The sequence below is a fragment of the Andrographis paniculata genome, unplaced genomic scaffold (assembly GCF_009805555.1).
Source record: "Andrographis paniculata isolate CXL003 unplaced genomic scaffold, ASM980555v1 Contig69END, whole genome shotgun sequence".
NCBI classification, from domain to species: Eukaryota; Viridiplantae; Streptophyta; class Magnoliopsida; order Lamiales; family Acanthaceae; genus Andrographis; species Andrographis paniculata.
In genome coordinates this window covers 93,616-117,432 of record NW_026137605.1, presented here as the reverse complement: position 1 = coordinate 117,432, position 23,817 = coordinate 93,616, and the positions used below count along the sequence as shown (strand labels likewise).

At 37.7% G+C, this 23,817-nt stretch overlaps 2 protein-coding genes across 3 annotated transcripts; both read left to right on the top strand.

Annotated features, from left to right (window-relative positions):
• The first annotated feature begins 12,554 nt into the window (after positions 1-12,554).
• On the top strand, positions 12,555-13,594 carry LOC127263773 (oleosin G). Its single transcript, XM_051292983.1, has one exon. The coding sequence runs from the start codon at positions 12,885-12,887 to the stop codon at positions 13,347-13,349; it is 465 nt and encodes a 154-aa protein (XP_051148940.1). The 5' UTR covers positions 12,555-12,884; the 3' UTR covers positions 13,350-13,594.
• A 552-nt stretch (positions 13,595-14,146) lies between these two features.
• LOC127263618 (uncharacterized) lies at positions 14,147-23,178 on the top strand. 2 transcript variants are annotated; one of them, XM_051292728.1, is made up of 21 exons: positions 14,147-14,477; positions 14,856-15,911; positions 16,018-16,178; positions 16,271-16,339; positions 16,419-16,617; positions 17,384-17,468; positions 17,767-17,889; positions 17,961-18,029; positions 18,120-18,201; positions 18,286-18,345; positions 18,481-18,533; positions 18,612-18,778; positions 19,409-19,577; positions 20,206-20,263; positions 20,375-20,431; positions 20,515-20,760; positions 21,223-21,284; positions 21,951-22,007; positions 22,118-22,211; positions 22,294-22,434; positions 22,610-23,178. In XM_051292728.1, exons 2-21 carry the CDS (start codon positions 14,909-14,911, stop codon positions 22,697-22,699), a joined length of 3,045 nt encoding a protein of 1,014 aa, XP_051148685.1. In that variant the 5' UTR covers positions 14,147-14,477; positions 14,856-14,908; the 3' UTR covers positions 22,700-23,178. The 2 variants fall into 2 exon arrangements, with proteins under 2 accessions (XP_051148685.1, XP_051148686.1); XM_051292729.1 differs by having other exon boundaries at positions 14,147-15,911.
• Positions 23,179-23,817: the final 639 nt, after the last annotated feature.

The window sequence follows — 23,817 nt, the reverse complement described above, 5'->3', positions numbered from 1 at the left end:
CCATGACCCATAATTCAGCAGAATATGAAGCTTTAATTTTGGGTTTGGAGGCTTTGATTGCCAGGAAGGTCCAGTCTGTAATCATAAAGGGGGATTCTCAACCAGTAGTCAACCAGGTAAACAATCAATATGTTTGCAATTACCCTCATCTGCGCAGATACAGGGACATTGTGGGTCGGTTACTGACAAAAATCTCAGAAGTAATAATTGAGTTCATTCCGAGGAAAGAAAACCAACGTGCTGATGAATTGGCTCAAAGGGCATGTAAAGGAATTCTGGAGGATATGTGGTCGGAGGTCAAGTCGGGCATAGAAGGAAAGACGGACCCATTATGTGACCGTATGGTCGGGCAAGAGACGGTCGCACAGGAACCTGACTGTGAAATTATGGTCGGGCAGGAGATAGTCGCACATGAGCCCGACTGCGAAGTTACGGTCGGGCAGGAGATAGTCGCACATGAGCCCGATTGCGAAGTTATGGTCGGGCAGGAGACTGATGGACAGGAGCCCGACTGCGTAGTTACTATCGGGCAGGAGCCCGACGGCTTAGTTACAGTCGGACACAAAGATACCAGTGAAACAGTGCCCGATTGGAGAACAGAGCTTATCCTGTATTTACAGAATCCTGGTGCGAGTGTTTCAATTGCGACACGATTGAAGGCTTTACGTTTTCAATTGATAAATGGAATTTTGTACAAGAGATCATTTGAAGGTTTACTTTTGAAATGCTTGGGATCTAAAGAAGCTCTAGAAGTGATGACAGAAGTACATGGTGGGATATGTGGAGCTCATCGAGCAGGTCTGAATATGAGATGGGCCATTCATCGTTTGGGGTTTTTCTGGCCAAAGATTTTTGAAGATTGCATACAATTTGCCAAGGGCTGTCAGGAATGTCAAAGACATGGAAACTTAAACCATTTGCCAGTAACCGAATTGCAATTTTTGGCAAAACCATGGCCTTTTAAATCATGGGCTATGGATATTATTGGTAAGATACATCCTGCTTCATCGAAACATCATTGTTTCATATTGGTCGCGACTGATTACTTTACCAAATGGGTAGAAGCAGTTGCTTTGAAAAATGTGGATCAGAAAGAAGTGATAGACTTCGTTTTGAACCAAATTATTTACAGATATGGTATTCCTCAGTCTATAACAACCGACCAAGGCTTGGTCTTTACAGGGGAAAAGTTCTCTAATTTCTTGGCAGAATTCGGTGTTCGGTTACATCATTCTTCACCTTATTATCCCCAAGCCAATGGACAGGCGGAAGCAGCAAATAAGATTATCATTGGGATTATAAAGAAGATGGTTGAAGGGAACCCAAGAAAGTGGCATTTGTTATTGTCTCAGGCTTTATGGGCACATAGAAATACCAGAAATACGGCCACAGGGTTCTCACCTTACCAACTTACGTTTGGCCAAGATGTTGTTTTACCAGCCGAAATTCGAGTATCATCTGGCCGAACAGAATTTACTGATAGTGATCTTACAAAGGAATACCAACAACTTATGTTGCAGCAGTTAGAAGATTTGGATGTTAACCGTCTCCATGCAATAGATCGAAGTGTGAAACAGAGTGAAATCAGAGCAAGGAGTTACGGAAAGAAAGTTCTTCACAGGACATTCCAAAAAGGAGACCTAGTCTGGAAGACCATTCTTCCTACATATAAGAAACTGATCAATTGGGAAAGTGGTCACCGAATTAGGAAGGACCATACATTGTTCAAAAAGATATTGGAAATGGCGCGTTCATTATTGTAAATCATGAAGGTAGAAGAGTACATGATTGTATTAATGCTAAATATCTGAAGAGGTATTATCCTGCCTTTTCAGATAACAAGACTGCCTGAAACAAAATATTATTCAGAACCCATTTGTGGGGTTCGAACCTACGGAAAGGTTCATTTCTGTTAGTCATCGTGTAGTTGTGAGAAATTTTCTGCCTCTGAATCAGACTTTTCATCCCAGTGAGTGGATATTAGCTCTGGTTCTTCTTCAATAAGATCTTCCAAATCTGGTCGGTACCTTTCCCATTGGCTTTGCATGTCATCTAGATCTTAATGGGTACGTGCTTGCATGTCTGTTAGGGCTTGGTGTTCACGGTCAACAATGGTACGCAATCTTGAGAAGACTTTTCGTTGATTGGAAAATATGTTATCCCAACCAAGGTCTGGAAGTATGGTTGCTGCATGATTTTCAATCATTTCCATGTGATGATGGAGATCAGGAATGCGGCTGAGGATGTCACGAAGAGGTTCATACCCCTCAATGACTTTTTCCATCAGGCGGATGACGCGATGAATGTTTCTTCTTCCTCGTTGGGAGAATCGGAATTTGAAGTCTAGTTGCTTGAGTATATGTAACAAGTCTTCTGCATGACCTCCAATAGGGTGATTACCCACAAAGAAGGGTTGAAGAACACCCTGCCAGTTGTTTGATGGAACATAAGGTCGGTCATTCGCCATGTTTGTTAACACGTCAAGTGTTTTGATTTTTCAAAATATGCCTTGGAATGTGTTTCTTGAAATGTGAGAAACAATATTCTTTTAAAGAAGGAGTTTGTTTCGATTCCTACAAAGTTGGGAATTGAAAGGTGATCCTTGTTTTGAGAAGAAAGAAAAAATGGATTACTAAGTCAAGTATTGTTACAAAGGGGAAAGTATTACAACAATGCCCCTAGGGCAGTTTTTATATGGGTCCATTTGATTTCATCCCTGGATAGCCTTCTGGTATTGGCAGCCGTCTGATATCTTATGATGAATTGGGATCGGGCTTGGGTTTTCAGCTCTTGATCCAATTCAGCCTCATTTTTGGTATACTTCTCAAGCAGACGCTGTTCATTGATAATTTGCTTATCCAGGGTAGACTGTTCTTTCCTCAGCTCCCGCAATTCTGCCTCCTTTTTCTGAATGGCATCATCAACTAGAGCTTTTGTGCTAAGGAGACCACCCAGCCTTCCGGTAGTCTGCTGAAGAGATTCTCGAGTCTTAGCCAAAGAATTCTCCAGCGTTGTTTGATCGAAGTTGGGCTGGGGGGTTTCGGCTGACAGGAGTCCAATGACTAACACTTCAGTTTTGAGCTCTGTAAGTCTTTCCATCAGCCGATGCAGAATAGGGACGGCTGGCGATTCCGTTGGAGTGTAAAATAGAAGGCCACCAACCGTCTGAATGAGTTTGTCCAATAAGTCGGATCTCAATTCTGACAGGGGATGGTTAATGGCCTCAGTGAATATGGTTCGGGCCTCCGCCGGAACCGGAACAGTCGATAGGACAGCTAAGTCTGAAGGCCCCTGCAAGTCCTACAATGTCAATAAGTATTCCAAGAGAGGTGCAAATTTATTCTTATAAGATATGTGTTACCTCTGGGCGGACTGCTGTCAGTGAGGGGGGCAGCAATGAGGTCGGTCGAGTAGGGCAGACAGCTGGTATGACAGCAGCCGACTCGTCGGCTGCTGCGAATGGTCGCTGAGGTGCCGACCTGGGTCCCTATGGAAAGTAGTATTTGAAACAGTTAGTGTTTTTCGAAAGAAAAGTTATGGCATGGATTGGTTTAATCTTACCAAATTCACAGAAGTCTCCGAATCGGATGAAGACATTTCTTCCATTTCTGGAGGTTGGGCTGCCACAGGTGGTTCTTCTGCCTGCCATTCGATGGCTAGAGGGAGCGCCGCTGCTGGTAGGGCGGCTGCAGGTTGGACGGCTACATCTAGAGCCACTGCAGCCAGGATCTCTGGGGCACCTTCGATTTCGGGATCAGCAGCATCAGGGATGTCGTTTTGAGGGTCAGCTTCGGCGAGGGCGGCTGGTTCTTCCTTTGACATAGATGAGTCTGATGCCATGTATGGCGGCCGACCCATCTGGGAAGTAGTCCCTTCGCTGTCAGAAGAGACCCCTGCTGCTGATGGGATGGGTGAAGGTGTCTGTGGAAAAATCATGAAGATGTTTGTTGTTAAATATATTAAGGTTGATCATCCGAATCCTAAGTCTTGCTGATAAAGGAACTTACTGGTTCTATAGGCACGGCTGGTAAAGATTGTCTCCTGGTCGGGGGCCTGGCCCGACCACTCCTCGGTACGGGAGGAAGAGTTTGCCTCCGCGTCGGGTCCTCCGCCCGACTGCTCATTGGCAAATTGGTCTGGACCAAAGGCCCGATTGAATGGTCGGTTGGTGCTGGCGTCGGTTGCATGGTCGGTGTCACCAAGGTCGGTTCTGGGGAATGAAATGAGTAAAATCAAAGTTACGATATAGTGAATTGGTTCCCGGTGTTAAGAAACATTACCAATTCGGGGTCGGGTCCTTGCTGACGTCCTATTTATTCCAAGGTCTGCTAGTGTTTGCTGGTCGGTCTCCGAGGTCGGGGGTGTTTGCAGCTGGGAAGTTTTTCTTTTGCGCGTGGGACCACCAGATCCGATTCCCGGGGCGGTTGTTTGTTGTTGGGTGCTAGTATGTCTAGCCGCCCCTAGAACCAATCCTTGGGGTGGAAGGAGTATGTTCAGCAACCGACCCTCATCAGGGGATATCAGGGACCATACAACCGACCACCATTCATTGAAAGTATCTACAATCTCAGGGTTGGAGCGGAAAGGAATATAAGAATTGGAAATTATATACGTGGTGAGCTGGGAGATATAAGAAGGGATTGAATTAGGAAGGACTCGTCGGTCGGGACTTTGAAAAATTATTTGGGGACACGCGACGGGTCCAGGGATACCTTGGCAACAGCCGAACTGGCGCGCCATGAATTGAGGTTCATAGTTAAAAGTGTAAAAAGTTTTCTGCCCTTTTTTATCAAGTTTCTTGCTACTAAAAAGAGACCTGGGTTTGAGGGCGACGTCCCAGGCGAAAGGATAGGTGGGATGAGGACAAGGCTCAGGAGTCGGAAGCGGGTTTGGTACTGGAAAGGGCCAAAAATGGTCGGGAGCATAACCCGCATACTTTTTATACATAGAAAATCGAGAGTTATTGCGGGTATCTGTTAAAACTGCGATTATTATTGGATCGGAAGATTGGAGTTTATTGCGTCCTGAGCAGAGTCGGTTAAGGGCTAATCCCAAATGTTTTTCAGTTGTTGGCATAGTGGGCGGAGATCCTAAGCTAAACGCGTTGGGGAAGTAAAGACGGAACCAAAGTTCTAAAAACCAAAAAGGACCCGATGCGGCAGTGTCTAATTTTCTATTATCATTATCTGTCAGACGAAGGCTAACCCTAGTAAGTCCTTCAAACAGATTGGCTAAAAACAGGGTGCCAAGGGAAAAGAATCGACCTGACGCGATATGAATGGCCAGGTCGAGATGAGAAGGAAGAACACATTTGGAAGGAGAAACAATGACATACCTACAAAGCCAAAAAAGGATAAAGGCAGTATGCTCCCGGTCGGTCACAGGGGTCCCTGGAGCCCCTTGCTGGTCGGTTGCGAACTTTGTCCAACCCCATTCCTTCACACCTTGTAAAGACCACCCTGGATGGTCTTCTGATGGCTCCTGCCCATCTAGGGCTCCCATTACAGGGTCTTCAACCACGACTGGGAGATGCGCGATCATGGCCACGTCCATAAGAGTTGGACCAAAGGGGCCAGATGGTAGGAGGAAAGTCCCATTTTCCGCATTCCAGAAGGCAGACATGGCCAACAGCACCTTCTCATGCAGGTTGATAGGCATGGTGGACAGTAGTATGGCTTGGTCGATTTTTTGAGATCGCCATTGGGCCTCGAAGTGTTCTGCTACCCGTCGATACCAAGCGCGGTAAGGATCTTTTGGGTCTGTGAGATGGGTTTTGATGCTGTCTCGAATGCGAATTGCTTGGTAGTTAGGATTGTTGATAGCCAAGGAATTTCGGGATTCCAAAACTTCCCTCATCCGATTTGAGTCTTCAGGAGTAGTGCAGTATGGACGGATCGTCGGAGTTAGTACTTTCGAGGCTGAAAATGGGCCCTCCGGGAGGGTTCCGTCGAAAGGAAGGGCAGGAATGTATTGATTCGCCATAGTTAGAGTGTTTTGGGATTGTGATTCACAAAGGCTTGTATTGCGGAGAAGGAAGTTAACCAGGAGTATTGCAGTAACTGGTGCAGTTGCTAAGGGAATGTTTCAAGAAGGTAGTGATTTATGAACTTCCAAACATTGATTGTTAAATGGCGTTTGAAAGTCCCTTGGCGGCGGGCAAGTTGTTACGTACGAAATTTAGAATTAGGTTAAAAGCCCAAGGTAAAAAGAAGAATGGGCCTGGCAATAGGGTTGATTGAACTGGCTGAAGGACACTGTGAGGAAATCAAGGAAAATAGATTTATTTCTAAGGAAAATACAAGACGGGGGGTCCTCAGGTCGGTAGGTCCTCAGGTCGGTAGGTCATCAAGACGGAAGGTCCTCAAGACGGAAGGTCCTCAAGACGGAAGGACCTCAGGTCGGAAGGATCTCAGGTCGGTAGGTCCTCAGGTCGGTAGGTCCTCAAGACGGAAGGTCCTCAAGACGGAAGGTCCTCAAGACGGAAGGTCCTCAGGGCGGAAAGACCTCAGGTCGGAAGGATCTCAGGTCGGTAGGTCCCCAAGACGGAAGGTCTTCAGGTCGGGAGGAAAGAGTTCCTCAAGACGGAAAGTCATCAAGACGGAAGGTCCTCAAGACGGAAGGTCCTCAGGGCGGAAAGACCTCAGGTCGGAAGGATCTCAGGTCGGTAGGTCCTCAAGACGGAAGGACCTCAAGTCGGAAGGTCTTCAGGTCGGGAGTTCCTCAAGACGGAAAGTCATCAGGACGGAAGGTCTTTAGGTCGGTAGGTCCTCAAGACGGAAAGTCATCAGGACGGGAAGTCCGCAGGTCGGGAGGCTTTCAGGTCGGGAAAAGGAAGAAAGTTAAGATCTCAAGAATTGATCCAAATCCAGACCGAAGTCGGGCAGACGCGGAGGTCTGTTAAGAGGAAGGTCGGGCAAGGAAGAGGTACGGACAGATGCGGAGGTCTTCGGTCGAAGACGGAGGGCGGCTGATGCGGAGGTCGGCCCAAGCGAGGTCGGGCGAAGAAGCAGGTCGGGCGAAGGACGAAGTCGGGCCAAAAGAGCGGAAGGTCTGTGGTCGGTTCAAAGAGTGAAATATAAGGATAATTTTGGTCTGCTGAGGACACGTGTCAGCATGAAAGGGGTTGGAGGACGGTTGGGAAGGAGACGTTGTAACCGTTCGGGTGACGGTTTTCAGTACGGTTTCCCAGAGAATATTTAAAGGTTTGAATCATCATTTGGCAAGACATCTTCAATCAACTTCAACAAAGCAAAGCCAGATTTGGGGATCACCAATTTAAATTTCAGTCTTTTAGTTTCCAGTTTATTTTCTGTACGTTACAGTGTTTAGAGATTCCTAATCTCAGACACTAATTAATCAAGTTTAAGGATATTTTCTATATCTTTGAATTTTACTTTATTTTTGTTGAAAAATTACATCAACAAAATAAAACGAAATTACATAGATATATTTTGACAGCTTCATTTTTCATCTCGTATAGGAAACTTAGGACCTATTTATCCTCAGAGATTATCAGTAGGACAAACGTACACATAATTTCTAGATAATGTTATTTCTAAACGAAAAGAGTATTTCATATCAATTTTATATTAACAAGAAAATATTGTCTACAACAAACAAAATGTATAGGTGTGTTTATCTAGTGTTTTTTTTTTTCTTCTTCTTCTTCTTCTTTTTTTTTTATTTTTTTTTAATTTTTTTTTTAAGTTTTGATTTTTGGTTTAAGTAGTGGATTTAATTTAATATTTTATAAACAGAAAGACTGAAATATACATAAAATAGTGAAGATTATACACTATTATGATTGGAAATAAAAGGAAGAAATTCAACTTTTACATCCAAAAAAATAAAAATCACTAATTATAAACTGATATTTAACTTCGCATAGTATAGAATTTTATACAGTATTATAGAAGTCCAAAAACAAATAGGGAGTCCAATGCAAATTAAAGACATAATAGAAGGATACGCGGTTATTTAGTTTTTCATTATACTCCCTCCGTCCCATGTTGGATGTCTTGTCACCGTAGACACGAGAATTTAGGATAAGTATAATTAGTATATAATTAAAAATGTATTAGTAAAAATAATTATCCTATAATATAAATAATTATAGATTAAGATTAAGATAACTAATTAGTTTAATTAAAAATTAAAAAAATATATATAAATTTAAACTGAGATTAAATTATATAATCATTTTCCAAAAAAAAAATGACATGGAATGTGAGACGGACAAAAAGGATAATATGGACATGATAAATGTAACGAATGAAATATATAATAGGAATAATAGTATTAAACAAAAAAAAAATAGTAGTATTAAGTTATAAAAGTACAGTCATAGATTCAAACTCTAACACTTATGAGTTTTTGTCACGCATAGTTTCGCTAGTAATAACGATTATAGGTTACATTATCAAAAGAATAATACTCCAATAATAATAAAAAATAGTAGGGTGAGTCAATGGGCAAAGTTTGGAGTATATATATATAGAGATAGATAGATAGATAGATATTGATGGTGGCAGGCAGGCATGTGCGATAAATATAGTACGCAGGCACACGCACACGCACACGCACGCACAATTATTATCCCGCCCGCCATGTGCGTTGAGGGCCGCTGCAAATGCAAATGCAAATGCAAAGCTTCAGTTCTGTTAGCATTGTAGTTTTACTGTCCTAAAATATCCAACACAATCACGAACACCAGTCGCTACCTCATCTATATTCCTCGATCACCCTCATTTTCTACTATGCTCTATATATATATATACTCATTCATTCCGTCCCAATTGAAATAATTGTATATATAATGTTTATTTATATTATATTTTTTATTATGGTAAAAATAATTATATTTTGATATCAAAATATATTTCATTTTTACGTAAATTCTTACATATATGCATAAATATAAAAAGTAAAAATATAAAAATTATTTTCCATACTTCTATTAAACAATAAAATATTATTATTAATTTACTATAAAAGAAAAAATATAAAGGGATACATTTGTTGGAAGGGAGAGAGTATATGTTTGACATTATTTATTACATCTATCACCTCCAAATGCATTCACTTTGTGTTTATATATATTGTGTTTTGAATTTGAAAGCGGTTTTTTTTTTTTTAATTAAACGAAGAGAAACATAGCAATAATAATTTTTTATTGAATGATTGATTCTTTTATAAATAAAATATATATTCTATTTTACATAAATATGTATTGTATTTTCTATAATATTAATTAGAAAATGGATGGAAAAATTTTAATTGAATAAACAAACTTCAAACTAGTTTTACAAGGTGAGTGCATTTTGATGTGACGAAGCTACATATATAAATTTAACAAAATATAGAATATTTAAGGGGAAAAATGGGAATACAGTCATTAGTAACTATATAAACACACTATAAACTTTTTACCATCTCATTTTTATTTTTATTTATTTTTCAAAATTCCAAAAGCTTCATGTCATACTCATGTGCAACTGCCAGATTAATTCGTTCCATATTTTTATTGAAGAATCCAATTTCTCTACTCTGTTATTTTCCTTGCACTTAATTGATTTTTTTTTTTTTTTAAATAAAAAATAAATTGTGTTGGGTGGAATTGATTTCTACGAGTAATTGAAATGCAATGCACAAGCTGGCGGTGACGAGTAGTAGTCACTCCGTCATTGCCGTCGGTCGGTCAGTTATGTAGGTGTTGACTTTTTGAGTGTTTGACTTTGTGGGCCTCTGTGTTTGGTCCTTGATCACTACTGTACTTGTACCTCGTCGACTGCAACTGTTGTTTGCCACAATTTTCGAATATATATGAGAATTAATTAAGGATAGAGATACAATATTTCTTCACCCTACTAAGAGCAGCACAATACGATGGTGGTCAGCAGAAAAGGCTTCTAAAATACATGTATGTATGTATGTATCCAGAAGATTGTGTATACGACGATAGCTTAACTGAAAACGAAGAAGCATACAACGGTTCAATTAAACAAATAATAAATGGTCCCTCTCATTTAATAAATAAAATTTATTTAATTTAATTTATTAAAAGATAAAAGAGAGACTCGTCGTCGTCAATCAACTTTTTCATTCCCAAATAAAATCAAATCAAATTGCCAGATCTCCCAAACCTTAATTTAATTCCGTTGGGTTCTTGTTGTTCAAATCAGCCATAAGATTATTCTTATTCTTCTCCCTTACTTGTTTTGCCCGTTACGTTGCATGCATCTACGTACGTACAGTACACATCCCCTAGCTTCCCTTGGCAATTAATCACGCATGCATGTTCGATCAGCAGCTTAGCTTTTGGCCGGGGGTGGAAAGAGACTGTTTGTGATTGTGAGACTGGCCTTCTGAAATTAAGATGGATCAACAGCCAACAACAACACGCAGCTACAATATTAGACGAGTGAAGTAATTCACCAAAGTAGTTAGTAATGAATGCAGCAGTGCAGCCCCACCAACTCTAAACTTGCTAAATAACAAGAGTTTTGTCCAAGATTAATCTTTACCTCAAGAGTATAGCTTAGGATAACTACATATATGTACATCTTATATATAAGGAGATATCTTCGTTACAAGAATCAACGCCTAACAAAGGTAAGTGGCATTAGAAACCTCCACCGAGATAAGAGTTTTGTCGAAAATTCATTACCTCAAGATTATATATGCTCAACGCTTTCTTTTATATCCTCTCTATCTAGGTAAAAAGTATACATATTTCTATTTTGGGACGTCCAATTACAAAGTAATTCTTTTTTATCGTGTTGGCCCGGCATGACAGATGAAACAAGTTGGGTCTGATTTAATAAATTAAATATATTTTAAAGTAAATAATTTTATAAATATATTAATAAATAAATATTTCAATTTTCACATTTGTTCAATAAATTTTTATTAAATTATTTTAAATATAATAATAGAAAAATAGATAGAACTTGCTTCGGCACTTAAAAAAATGGACTGGGCCAATCTGATAAGAAAAATTCGGATTGGCCCGAAATTGTCTCATCTTATCGTTTATATCATTGTGCATATAGTTAAAATATTATTTGAATGGATGTTTATAATATAGCTTTCATGCATATAAAATAGAAAATTTAATAAAAAAATACAAGAAATGACAATTTTATTTTTTTTTAAAAAAATAGAATACTAAGATGATAAAGTAGTATTGTTTATATATATTTTTTAATTGAAGATATATATTATTTCTTTTAAATATTTATAAAATTAGATAAAAATAATATAACGATTAAACTTAAATATAATAATTCCATGCATAGCACGAGTTTACGCGCTAGTATATATCTATAGTACAATGTCTTAATATTCTTAGATTTTTGCAATTTTTTTTTGAAGTTTTGAATTATATATATATTTTTAATTTTCACAATTATTTTAAATATATTAGTGGACGTATAATTTAGTTTTAGTTTATTTCTCTTAATTTGGGTCAGTGGATATTCCATTTTTTTTAATTATATATACACATTTTTACTGTTTTTTTCATTCTACTATCATTGTTTTTATTTTTTTATATAAAAGCATGAAATTCACTAATATTGTCGAAGAAGATTACTTTTTGAATGCACCAAGTTATTCCCTTACCAGTCCTTGTAAAAATTGATTGAAAATTTGAATTCAATTTCTCCCTTTTATAATATAAAATAATTATATATTTGAATAATTTTAAATAGTTTTAGTTTATTTTTAATTTTTTAAATGGTTATCTTTAAATTTTAATTTTGTAGACCGATTTTATTTTACATAACTTTTCTAAACGAAAATACTTTTACATATAATTTAATTTTGCATTTATTTTAAATTTTAAAATAGATAATTATGATTGACATTTTTAATTATAGATTTTTATAGTTATAAATATTGATAGTTGATATTATAATTTTATATATCTATTGTATATTAGTTTATTAATATTACTATATTTAAAGTGATTTTATACAAAATATTTATTTATTTATTATAAATAAATATTTGATAGATTATGTAAATCATACTATCTAATAAAATAATTTAAAATTTGTATGAAATTTAACATAAGTTGAAATTTTACAATTTTTTTATATAAATTGTTTCTTCTGCTAGCTAAAAATCGTAATTGTCTATAATAAATTTTAAAAATAATATTTTAATTTTATTTTATAAAGTAGTTTTCAATTTTACTTATTATAGTATAGGTAATTTAATATGTATTTTAACACATCTTTTAGTTAATATGATCAATTATTATTTCCTTTTACAATTTTATTTTTTTTCCCGTAGCTACTAATAATAAACTTATAATTAAAAAATCATTTTTTTTATTTTTAACATTTATAGCAATTAATTTGTATTTTCTTCTAATATTTGAAGTAAAGATATAAGTAAAAACACATAAAAAAAATCATAAAATAATAGAACTACTAAATTAGTAAAATATAAATATGTAATTATTGTACATATTTTATTTTATTTTAATTAAATAGATTTATATATAAATATTTTAATTTATTTTAAATAATTATCACTAAAAATCTAAGTAACAGTGGGCGTTATGCTGGATCATAAATAAATAGATTCTCAGTTTCGTCGGAGCCAGCCAGCCAGCCGGGGTTAGGATACTAGTAATTATTAGTAATTACTCCATTTATTTAGCATAATATAGACGCTTGCCCGAACGAAACTCAGTCGGTACCCGCCACGTGTTCCCCTGCATGGAATCGACGGCCACACGCGTCACCTCACCCCACCGCCCTCACACACACACACACCATTTTCTGCAACTGCAACATCATCAATCCTAGCCCTAGCCCTGGCCCTGGCCCAGGCCATCTCGATCGATCGCATCTCCTCCGACGACTTCAACAATAATGGCCGATCCACAATTTCCGGCGAGGCGGCCTGCTTCCGCCTTCCTGCAGAACCTCCGAGACCACGCGCCGTCCTCGACCCAGCTCATCGGCCTCGCCACGCTCGTAATCGCCGGCGGCGTTTTACTTCTCCTCACCGGCCTGACACTCGCCGCCGCCGTCCTCGGTGTCGTGTTTTTCGGACCGTTGATTCTCATCTCCAGCCCAGTGTGGATCCCCGTCGCCGCTCTGCTCTTCGTCGCCGTCGCTGGGATTTTATCGCTGGTAGGGTTGGCCGTGGCAGCGGTGGCGGTGGTTCTGTGGCTTTACAAGTATTTTAGGGGATTCCACCCGCCCGGTTCGGACCGGGTCGATTACGCGAGATCCCGGTTCGCTGACACGGCCGGTCACGTGAAGGATTATGCGAGAGAGTACGGTGGGTACTTGCATCGAAAAGTCGCCAGGGATGCCGCTCCGAGCGCTTGATGATTGGGATTGTTTCTTGGGGGAGTCCCGGGACCTCAACTCCCGGAGGAATCTCTACCGTTCATATATATAATGTGGGGACTGGATTTTATTCTCCAAAACGGATGGCCACGAATAGAATACCCAGAGGCACCCCACCCCTGATGATGTATTATAGCAAGTAGTAGTGTTGAATGCCGCTGTGTCGTTACTTGTTTCTGTTTTAATTTTAAGAAGTAATAAACACTACTAAAATATACTCTCCATATTTATACACCTTATTTATTTAATAAATTTTTTGTGTCTGGTGTGTTTAATTGAATTTCAAAATAATATTTATATTATTTATTATTTACAGTTTTTTTTTCAAAAATAATATAAATAATTTTTTTTATAAAATATTATTAAACTTATAATTAAAATTAAATAAAAATGCACAATAGACGTGTGGTGGGCCAGTTCCATGGTATCCCCGATGCATGCACGTCTAAACAACGTCCGCCTTTAGGTCTAATTGAAAGCACCGGACCGGACCGCAGAACGGACACGTCTTTCTAGAATAGATCTCGAAGCTTTTACGGACGGACCATTCACCTACCACGTGGCGCGACTGCACAGGCAACGTGGACTTGGCCCATTACGTAATGCAAAAACGTGTCCACGCCATACTCATTAATTCCAACATTTCTCGGCTTCATTTCCAAATCACAAACACGACTTTGTTTCTATCTAAACTTCCAACGGAAGAAACGTTAAAATAATAAATAATAGTAATACTAATATATGTATTTTTCTCCCCTTCGAATTAATCTTTCTTGATATTATTAATAATAAGAGAAAAAGAAAATTCTAACTGGCTGGATGTATGTATGTGTGTGTGGTTGTATCGTGTAACCGCGAATCCAACTTTTCAGTTTCGTCCGTTGCCGCTCCTTTCGTTTAACCGAAAAATTAAACCCTAATATTGCGTTTGCCCTTTTTCCCCATTTCTTAGATTAGATCTGTTTTCTTCTCACTACTGTACGCCCAGTTGCTTGGAAAATTGGACGTTTTTGTGTGAATTGACAATTTATGCACTAGATCTGTGCGTGTTTGTTTTCTGATGGAGGATTGGATTGCCAAACCGATTTCAGGTTTAATGGATTGAAGGTGGGTTTAATTGAATACATTAAATTTTATTTCAGCTCAGAAATTGGGTTGAGGAGGGATTGGGGGAATTGCGTATGGATTGAGCCTGGCTGCCTATCCTCACTGGGTCTCGGTTATTTTCTGTAAAATGAAATTTATGGGACATTTGCATGATACCTGGAATTCTTGCTGGTTGGGTTCTGGATTGTCAAGTTTGAGAAACTTTATGCTGCTTTTTGAATAAAAGGTGGAGCATAATGGATTAGTGCTTTTAGGTTATGGAAAAACTAGAGTAGAATCTCTGAATAGTTTTGCTAAACTTTAATTTGGTGGGGTGGAGTACGTGCTACTGTTTAATTTATATTTTTATTGATTTTGCGTGGTGGCCTTTGTGGATAGGGAGGAGAAGACAGCTTCGTGCATTTTGGGCGGATTGTTTGCACAATAGCATAATGGAAATTGATAGCCAAGTTAGCATTCAATCTAAGTGTGGCGAATATATGATAGAGGATTGTGGAGAAGCTGAGTTTTGTGCAAAGGAGTTAGGCACGGAACTGTTTAATGTGGAAATTAGACCTTGTGCAGAATCCAATGTTGGTGATAGTATGGAAGGTTTAGAGGCTTCTACATCAATGCAGCCGATGGACAATGATACGGATGGCAAGGGAGTAGCCCATATTGCTGACATTTGGACAGAGGAAGTAGCAAATGGTGGTGCGCTGCATTCTCTGGTAGAAAATCCTGTGAAGGATGCCACAGGTGAATTAGACCTTTGCTCTGAAGTTCAAGTGAAAGAAATTGGAAACTCTTCAAAGCTACAACCTCAGACCTATGCTGAACAAGTTTTTGTCAATGAAAAGGTGGAGCCCTTGTCCAAAAGCTTGAACAATGGTGTTGGGGAAGATCCGTGTGTTAACATTTTAGTTGAGAAAGCGCTGAATGATGCAGAGGTGAAGGAAAAGGAAGTCATAGGTGACAGTGAAATAAAACCATGTGTTGAAAGCCATGCTCTTGAACCAATGGAAGTTAGTAACTTGGGGCCATTTACCATTGGGAAAGATATTAAAGAAGAAAAAGTTGATGCTTCGGAGCCTTGTCCTAAACATGAAGTGAGAGAGGCCTCCAATGATGATATCTACTCAGAGGTTTCAAACCCAAATCTGCCCCCAAAGCATGTTTCCTCGAGCATGACCATCAGTAGCCAGCCACCTGATGTCCATGGAAGTGATCAAGGTTGCTGTGGAGAGGTCACATCTGCTTGTTATAGAAGTTTATTTGCTGATGAGGAAGTGCACAAGAAGTGTACAGCAGAATCAGTGTCCACAGCTTGTGTGGTTCTTGAAATTCCAAAGCATGTTAGGCCCACTGGCATTAGGAAGATAACTTTTAAGTTTAGGAAGCGGAAGGAGGATTACGACTGTGCCCTATCTGTGGCTGTCAAACCCTTGAGTAGTGGTGAGCTTCACAATTACTTTGATGATAATCACTTATCTCCCTCCATTGGTAAACCTCTAACTAGTAATGGTTTTATCAATCATGATGTGATCCTTTTCGGATGCAGAAATAAATTTAAGCGCGGATGGGATTGATCTTCATGGAACACAAAGTCTTTCTATGGCTAGCAAAGCAATGCCAGATTATTACCCTGCAAATGTCAAAAAGCTGTTGTCCACAGGAATTTTGGAAGGAGCCAGGGTTACGTATATTTCCTTGTCAGGAGAGGTACTATGTAATGTTTGTTAGATTTATCACTGAGCTGTAGTCATTGTTAGTATATCTTCATCTGTTACTAAATTTGATTTCTTGGTTACCAGAAAGAGATTCCTGGAATTGTCAAGGGTTGCAGCTACTTGTGTGGTTGTTCTCTATGCAACTTCTCTAAAGTACGTTTACAGGTTGAACTGTTTAATCTTGTCAGACAATTGCATCTTTTGTATTGTAATGCATATCTAACCAATGCAGATTGTTAGTGCACATGACTTTGAGCTTCATGCTGGTACCAAGACTAGGCATCCAAATAATCATGTGTATTTAGAGAATGGAAAGCCTATTTGTAGCATAATTGAAAAAATGAGGACTGCTACTCCAAGCACCTGGGATAGTGTGATAAGAGCTGTGGCAGGTTCTTCTGTCCATGAGGAGAATTTGCAGGCCTGGAAAGGTAAAGATGTCAGTATGGTTGTTTTTTGCCCTTCTGGTTGTATTGATGTTGATGGTGGGTGACAAAAAGTGTGCCCACTTTCCGACGTAAGAAATTTCTTTTGGTAGTTGTACCTATCCTTTCCAGGCAACCAGTATTCTCTACAAGACTGTAGAGAGGACATGTATATTGATTAGGCAATCTGCAACCATTGAATTGAGGAAGTGGGTGTTATTTCTTGTCTAACTCATTTTTAGATCGAAAACATTTTTGTAGATAGAGATGGCATAGAGACCTGAGACACTGTCGGTTGACTCCCGTAAAATATAAATAAATGAATGATATATATCTTTACAAGCTTAAGCTTCTTGGTGAGATAGTCATTTAACATCATTTAATATAGTATTAGAGCCATAGGCCTTATATTCGAGTCCCACCATGTCATTATTCATTGTTGTTCACGTGCACGATTCGTATGATGGCATATACTGCACGTGAGGAGGCATGTCGGTTGACTTCTGTAAAATATAAATAAAGGATGTGTATCTACAAGCTTACGCTTTTATGTGACACAATTATTTAACATAATCTAACAGGCATAATGCTGGTTGTTCGACCACAGCGGAACAATTGATTTTGGAAGTGTAGTAATATAGTAAAAGAAGTGGCATGATGTTAAGCATCTATACATGATATGTTTCCTAGCTTACTGCCTCCTACATATAAATAAGTGATTTTGAATATACCCAGACCATTTTGGTTTACAAAAATTTGTTGAATTGTGCAGCCAATCTCCCATATGGTAACGATGGAGCCTTCTTAGATGGTTCAAGTCAAAGCAAGTGCTTTGGCATGTTCGACTGTAGCACCAGGTATTATGATAATAATGCCCATTTGTGTCTGCACCACCCTGGTATCTGCTAATACTTACTGGAAAGAGTGTTGGAAAACACTACCTGCCAGATTATTTACTTAAAAGTTTTCAATGAGATATTATAAGAAAATCCAAATGATGCAACTTCTAAAGTCAGATAGACTGTTCAATACAGTATTTGTAATTTTATGTTGCAATGTCATATCAATCCAACTTCCTTTTTTCTTCTTTTGAATGAGCTTGCCGAGTCTTTGGATTTATCATTGTTGTTCTGAGTTTTTATGGGTTACTTTTAGATATCCCAGTAATCATTCTGAAGACAGCTCAAGCCCTCCTTCATCTCTTTGTTCTCACCCAAATCCCTCTCATCAGGGGAGCTATTTGAAGGTGCCTGCAGAACAGAAGCGTCCAGCTAAGAAGTATGTTTTTCTTCTTTCTTCAAGCAAATGTGATGTTATCTGGAGTTTCTCATTATGTTTTTGCAATGCAGACAGAAGGCCAGTTTGTCTAGTTCATTTTTGGGACACAAAAAAGCAGCAGCAGGTGGCAACAAAAAAAGGCAAGTTATCTACCATTATAGATCTTTTATCTTGTTGCTTTTGTTATTCGTTTGTTTTTCTTTTGGTGATCTTATGCTTCTATCTGGCAGGGACAATGATTTGCACAAAGTACTGTTCATGCCAAATGGATTACCTGATGGTACCAGCCTAGCATATTATTCTAAGGGAAAGGTTGTTTTCATTGTGTGGTGAACGTAGGTCTCATCTTAAGGAATTTCCATTGTGAAATTTTGGCTAATATTTGTCTCTTCACAGAGGATTCTTGGGGGATACAAGCAGGGAAATGGTATAGTCTGTAGTTGTTGTAATACAGAGGTACAGGCATCTATATGAACATGATGTTTTCTGTCACAAGTTGTGTGGTGAAAGCAGGAAATTCTGCATTTATATTTCTCTTTCCTGTCTCATACAAACTTCCCAACCATTTATGTTAATTTTACCTTTCTACAGGTAAGTCCTTCCCAGTTTGAGGCTCATGCTGGATGGGCTGTGAAACGTCAACCGTGAGTATCTTCTTGGAGACTAGAGTTCACATTATATTTCGTTGACTCCAACTAATATCATATTTGTTTCGTTTGCAGGTATCGGCATATATACACTTCAAGTGGGTATTCACTGCATGATGTAGCATTGATGCTAGCCAACGGACAAACTCTTGACTCCATTGGCAGTGATGATATGTGTGCTTTTTGTGGAGATGGAGGTGAACTTAAATTGTGCACAGGCTGTCCTCGGGCTTTTCATGCAGGTAGGTTACTTTTTATTTTTCCAAATCCTTCTCTTCCCACTAACCTAGAAGTTTTTTCTTGGATTTTACATTTTCACAAGAGTAGTGGATTGGTCAATTTCACTTTGTATTTTACTCACTTCGTCCCGAAACTAAGTATCCATTTGCTTTTTGCACGTAGTTTTAGAAATATTAGTATTATATTGAGATATAGCAAGAATAAAGTAGAAATGACTAAAATAACCTTATTAGTATGTGATATAAAATTAATGACATTTGTGTAATATATTGTAAGTTGTAAGGGTATTTGTAATGTTAGGTAAAAAGTACAGTTATTAGAAAAGGAAATAGATATTTTGTTATGGGACGGACTAAAATGGAAAAATGGATACTTTGTTATGGGACGGACTAAAATGGAAAAAATGAATATTTTATTATGGGACGGAGGGAGTATTATCAATTGCAATTTCTGTTTCACGTTTTCAATTTCCCATCTACTTATTTGTGCAAAATTGAATGATTGTTAGGAGCTACATGCATGCACGGCATGTTTTACCTTCTCTTACATGGTGACTAGCTACATTGGATCAGGCTGGTTTGTAGTTGGAAATTATATTGCATTTTGATTGATGAACATGGTTACTATTGCAGCTTGTTTGGATGAAGAATATACTGCTGCCGATGATTGGATTTGCCCGTACTGCAAAGAAAAAACTGGTTCTGATGGAAAAGCATCTGGAAAGTCAAGATCTATTATCCTTAGATTAAAAAAAGATGGCAAAACACCACAATTTGTAGCAGGAGGTTGCATTATCTGCAGGTGTGCCAAACAACCTACTGTTCATTTTTGTTTCCTGATTAAGTTTTATTTGGTTACTCTTGAATAAATTGGGTGTGATATGCCCATCACTTCTTTTCCTTTAGATTGACCAGTAATTTATTCATTTTCTCAAGTATGAAAGATATTCATTTTATGTTGATTTATTTTCTCAATAATGGAATCTCTCTCTCTCTCTCTCTCTCCATCTCTATCTATCTATGTTAAAATGATAAGTTGAATGAGTTTGTTTGCTCCTCTGCATTTCCTCTTATTGACATAATTTAATGCGCAATATTCTGAAGAATTAAACCTTATTTGTTTTAAGTGTTCTTTGTACATTGATTGTTCTATTTATCTCTATCTGAAAGAGTGAGCTTCAGCTTGATATAAATTTCTAAATAATTATCCTTTTATGTCCCATAAATGTTTCTGTACGTACATTACTCTCTTTCCACCCTTCTAACAAGGTGAGCTTCTAACATGATAGCAAATAGATTTTGGATGGTTTGTTCATTTAATGCAAGATTTCTGGGTAATTTTCATTGTGATTAAGAACTCACAGCAGGCAAGAGTGTGTTTATATTTTTAAGTATACATTTAAATAATTTTCATATTTTGCAATTTGCAGGTCACAGGATTTCAGTCCTGCTAAATTTGGTGACCGGACAGTGATTATATGTGATCAAGTATTATTGGCCGCTTATCTATTATTTGAATTTCATGTCACTAATGCTTCTATTCATCTTTTTGCATTTTGTTTCTGTGATTTTTGTTTGACACCATTCCTTTTGGTGTAGTGTGAGAAGGAATATCATGTTGGTTGTCTACGTGAATCTGGAATGTGTGATCTGAAAGTAAGTCTCTGATGTTCTCTACAACCATAGTTTGAGTTTATGTTGGCTTTTCCATAATATCTATGTTCAAAATGTTGTTACAGGAACTTCCTGGCGATAAGTGGTTTTGCTGTGTCGAGTGCTACAAGATTTTTGAGATACTCCAGAATAAGTCTAGCAGTGCTCCTGAGGCAATTCCTTCATCAGCATCAGCTATACTATATAAAAGGAATCCTACTATGGGTTTGAATGGGGAGTCGAAGAATGAGATTGAATGGTGTGTTGTTAATGGGAAAAAACGCTTCATGGGGCATTTGAAGCTACTTTCTCGAGCTGCACAAATTTTTCGCGTAAGCTCTTGTTTCTATATGATAATCACACTTCTACTTTCGCTATTGCAATGCTGTGATATATTGGGATATATTTGTTGGCATGTATGCACTATCTTTAGATTATTTGCATTCTCCAGAATCCAGATGTACAAGGCCTGCATAAGTTTTTCAGGGTTTGAAGTTATGTCTGTGATGAAATCATGATTTCTTGCAGTAGGAAATGAAGTTTAAGTTACTTTCCTAATGTTCAGTGAAGCTTTCATATGGTAGACAATTTTCATATCCATTGATACCCTTGTTGGATGATTACTTCTCTTAGCACTTTGATTTTTTTATCATGTTTTTTTGGCAAAATATCTTGAACATGCATGTACTGGAATTTAATGATTCTGCCCTGTTCTATATCTGCCTGTGTGTATTGTTTATATGATCTTATTCATCTGTAGTTAAGTTGGCCTTTGTTTTTTAATGTTTTCTCAGGAGTGCTTTGATCCTATAATTGCCTCATCAGGTCGGGATCTTATCCCAGTCATGGTGTATGGGTAAGAGCATTCTCATTTCCTATGAAATATAGTAGCTCTTTCTAAATTGAAATAGGGTAGTTGATTAGACCTATTTATCAAATAGAATATTTCAGACATCAGAGATCAATTTTGTGAGTCATTTATTATAAAGGGAGTGATTTCTTCAGGCTGGTTGAGTGATGATTTATAGATTGTGATTTTACTCTCATGACAAGTAATTAGGAATTAGATGCACAGAATACTGTCATACAGTGTAAAAATGTGTTATATACCAAATCAGAATAATATAATACTATATCTGTCTAAATTGTCTATATTTTTCATTTTTGTCTGTTAACATAATTTGTCTTTTTTTTTTTTTTTTTTTGAAAATATAATTATACATTTTAATTATATTTTAAATTTTAATAAAATTATTTAGTTATTTTAATCTTAATTTATAATTATATAAATTTTTATTATATAACAATAATTTTTACTAATATACTTCTTAATTACTTATTAATTATATTTTACTTTAAAGTAACCCGGACAATTTATCTGGGACGGAGTGAGTATATGAAATTCCTCAGTTATAATGATTCTATTACCTGTTTTGCCTTCATGTGCTCATGACCTGCATTATAGATTTCCTACGATTTTGTCATCTCACAATTTTAGTATCATTCCCAACTTCTGTGGCAGGAGGAACATCTCGGGGCAAGAATTTAGTGGGATGTACACTGTTGTTTTAATTGTAAGGTAAGTCACCTAAAAATTTGGCATGATGAGCTAATTCTTTAATTGTCTTTTCAGATCTGCATTCATTTCCTGAGTAAAATTTAAACACAGATTTTATTGTCTGTATGCAGGTCCATTGTTGTATCAGCTGCTCTTCTCAGGATTTTTGGGCAAGAGATTGCTGAAATTCCGTTGGTGGCCACCGGTAGAAATTACCAAGGAAATGTAATAAGTGGCCAAGTTCTAGAGCTTGTTCTACTTATCGTTTTCTTTGTTGTCTCATCTCAGTATATTGTCTTGAATGCAGGGCTACTTTCGGGTGCTGTTTTCCTGCATAGAGTGGTTTCTGTCATCCTTGGGTGTGAAACACCTGGCACTCCCTGCTGCCGAGGAAGCTGAATCTATGTGGATGAATAAGCTAGGGTTTGCAAAGATGAGCCATGAGCAGGTAAGTCGGACCTTTTTTTTTTGTGTGTATATGTCATGTGGATGAGGAGAACAACGGACAAGCAAGTCTGGTTGTATCTTGTAAAGAATTTGATTCACAATTAACCATGTTTCCTTTAATATGTGTGTGAATTTCCTGATTGTGTCTGACATCAATGAATTGTTTGGGGGAGCAGATGCTGAAGTACACTCGTGACTACCAGCTAACGATGTTCAAGGGGACAAACTTGCTGGGAAGGGAGGTGCACACAATTGAAGAGCAATGAAACAAATGGACTCGTTTTGTTTGTTTGTTGGCTTTTTCTCTATTAACAAAAGCAGCAGCAGCAGAGATGCAACATACTGCTTGCTTGGAGTTGATCCTGTTCGAAATGCAAGTAAAAACATGCAGAGGTGGATGGGATGGGGATGGCATGTGAATTTGGTTGACGATTGATTGACGCTGGCTCTCTCATGTCGGCTAGGAAGGAAGATAAATAGATATAGATATATAGACAGAGACATAGACATAGACGTAGATATAGATTGGTAGATAGATGGATAGATATTCCTTCATTTTGGTTGGTTGGTTGGTTGCTGTACGGTCAGTGAGAGTGAGTGAATGAGTCAGTTTGGTTTACACGCACCCATTTTTGGATTCCCTTCTCCCCCAGTAAGTTTGTGTTCTATTTTTCAGTTTTACTCCTCGCTCACTCTTTTCAATACGAATCTTTTACAGTGGACTATATATTTCATTGTTTTTTTATATGTATACTTTTTAGCACAGCAGTGATTCTTTGTTTCTTTTAATTATATTGTAATAATTTTATATTTATGAATTTATGTGTAGCAGTACACCGTGGAAGAGAATTGCACCACATGCATCTATCATAACTACAACTCATCCTATCTGTGCAGTGTATTTAACCCACCTACTGTACTATATTTTTTTAACTGTTGAGATTCTATTTTGACATTTTTTTATTTTTTTTTAAAAGTTAATTTCAACATACCATTTTTATAATGAATGTTTTTCAAGCATGTGACTTTAATACTTCAACTATGGGCCTCGCAATTTTACTAGCATACTTGTGTGTTGCATTCTTTTATCGGCGGCAGCTCCTCCTGCACGGGTTGCGGATTACAGGACGAATCTTAGAATATGGAAACATGTTACAAAAAAAATGCAAGCACAACTCTTGTGGCACAGAATTGCTGCTTAACAGTTTCACATGCATGCTATTCTTCGTAGATATGTGAAGTTGTTTGATATTTTTGCTCTTTTGCCAATATAATTAGTTTCATTAATGGATCATGATTTTCAATGTGAATTAGTTTCTACTTTTCAGAAAATTATAGATAGTCATATATCCTAATTATTAGGTTTCAAAAAATTGTATTGTGT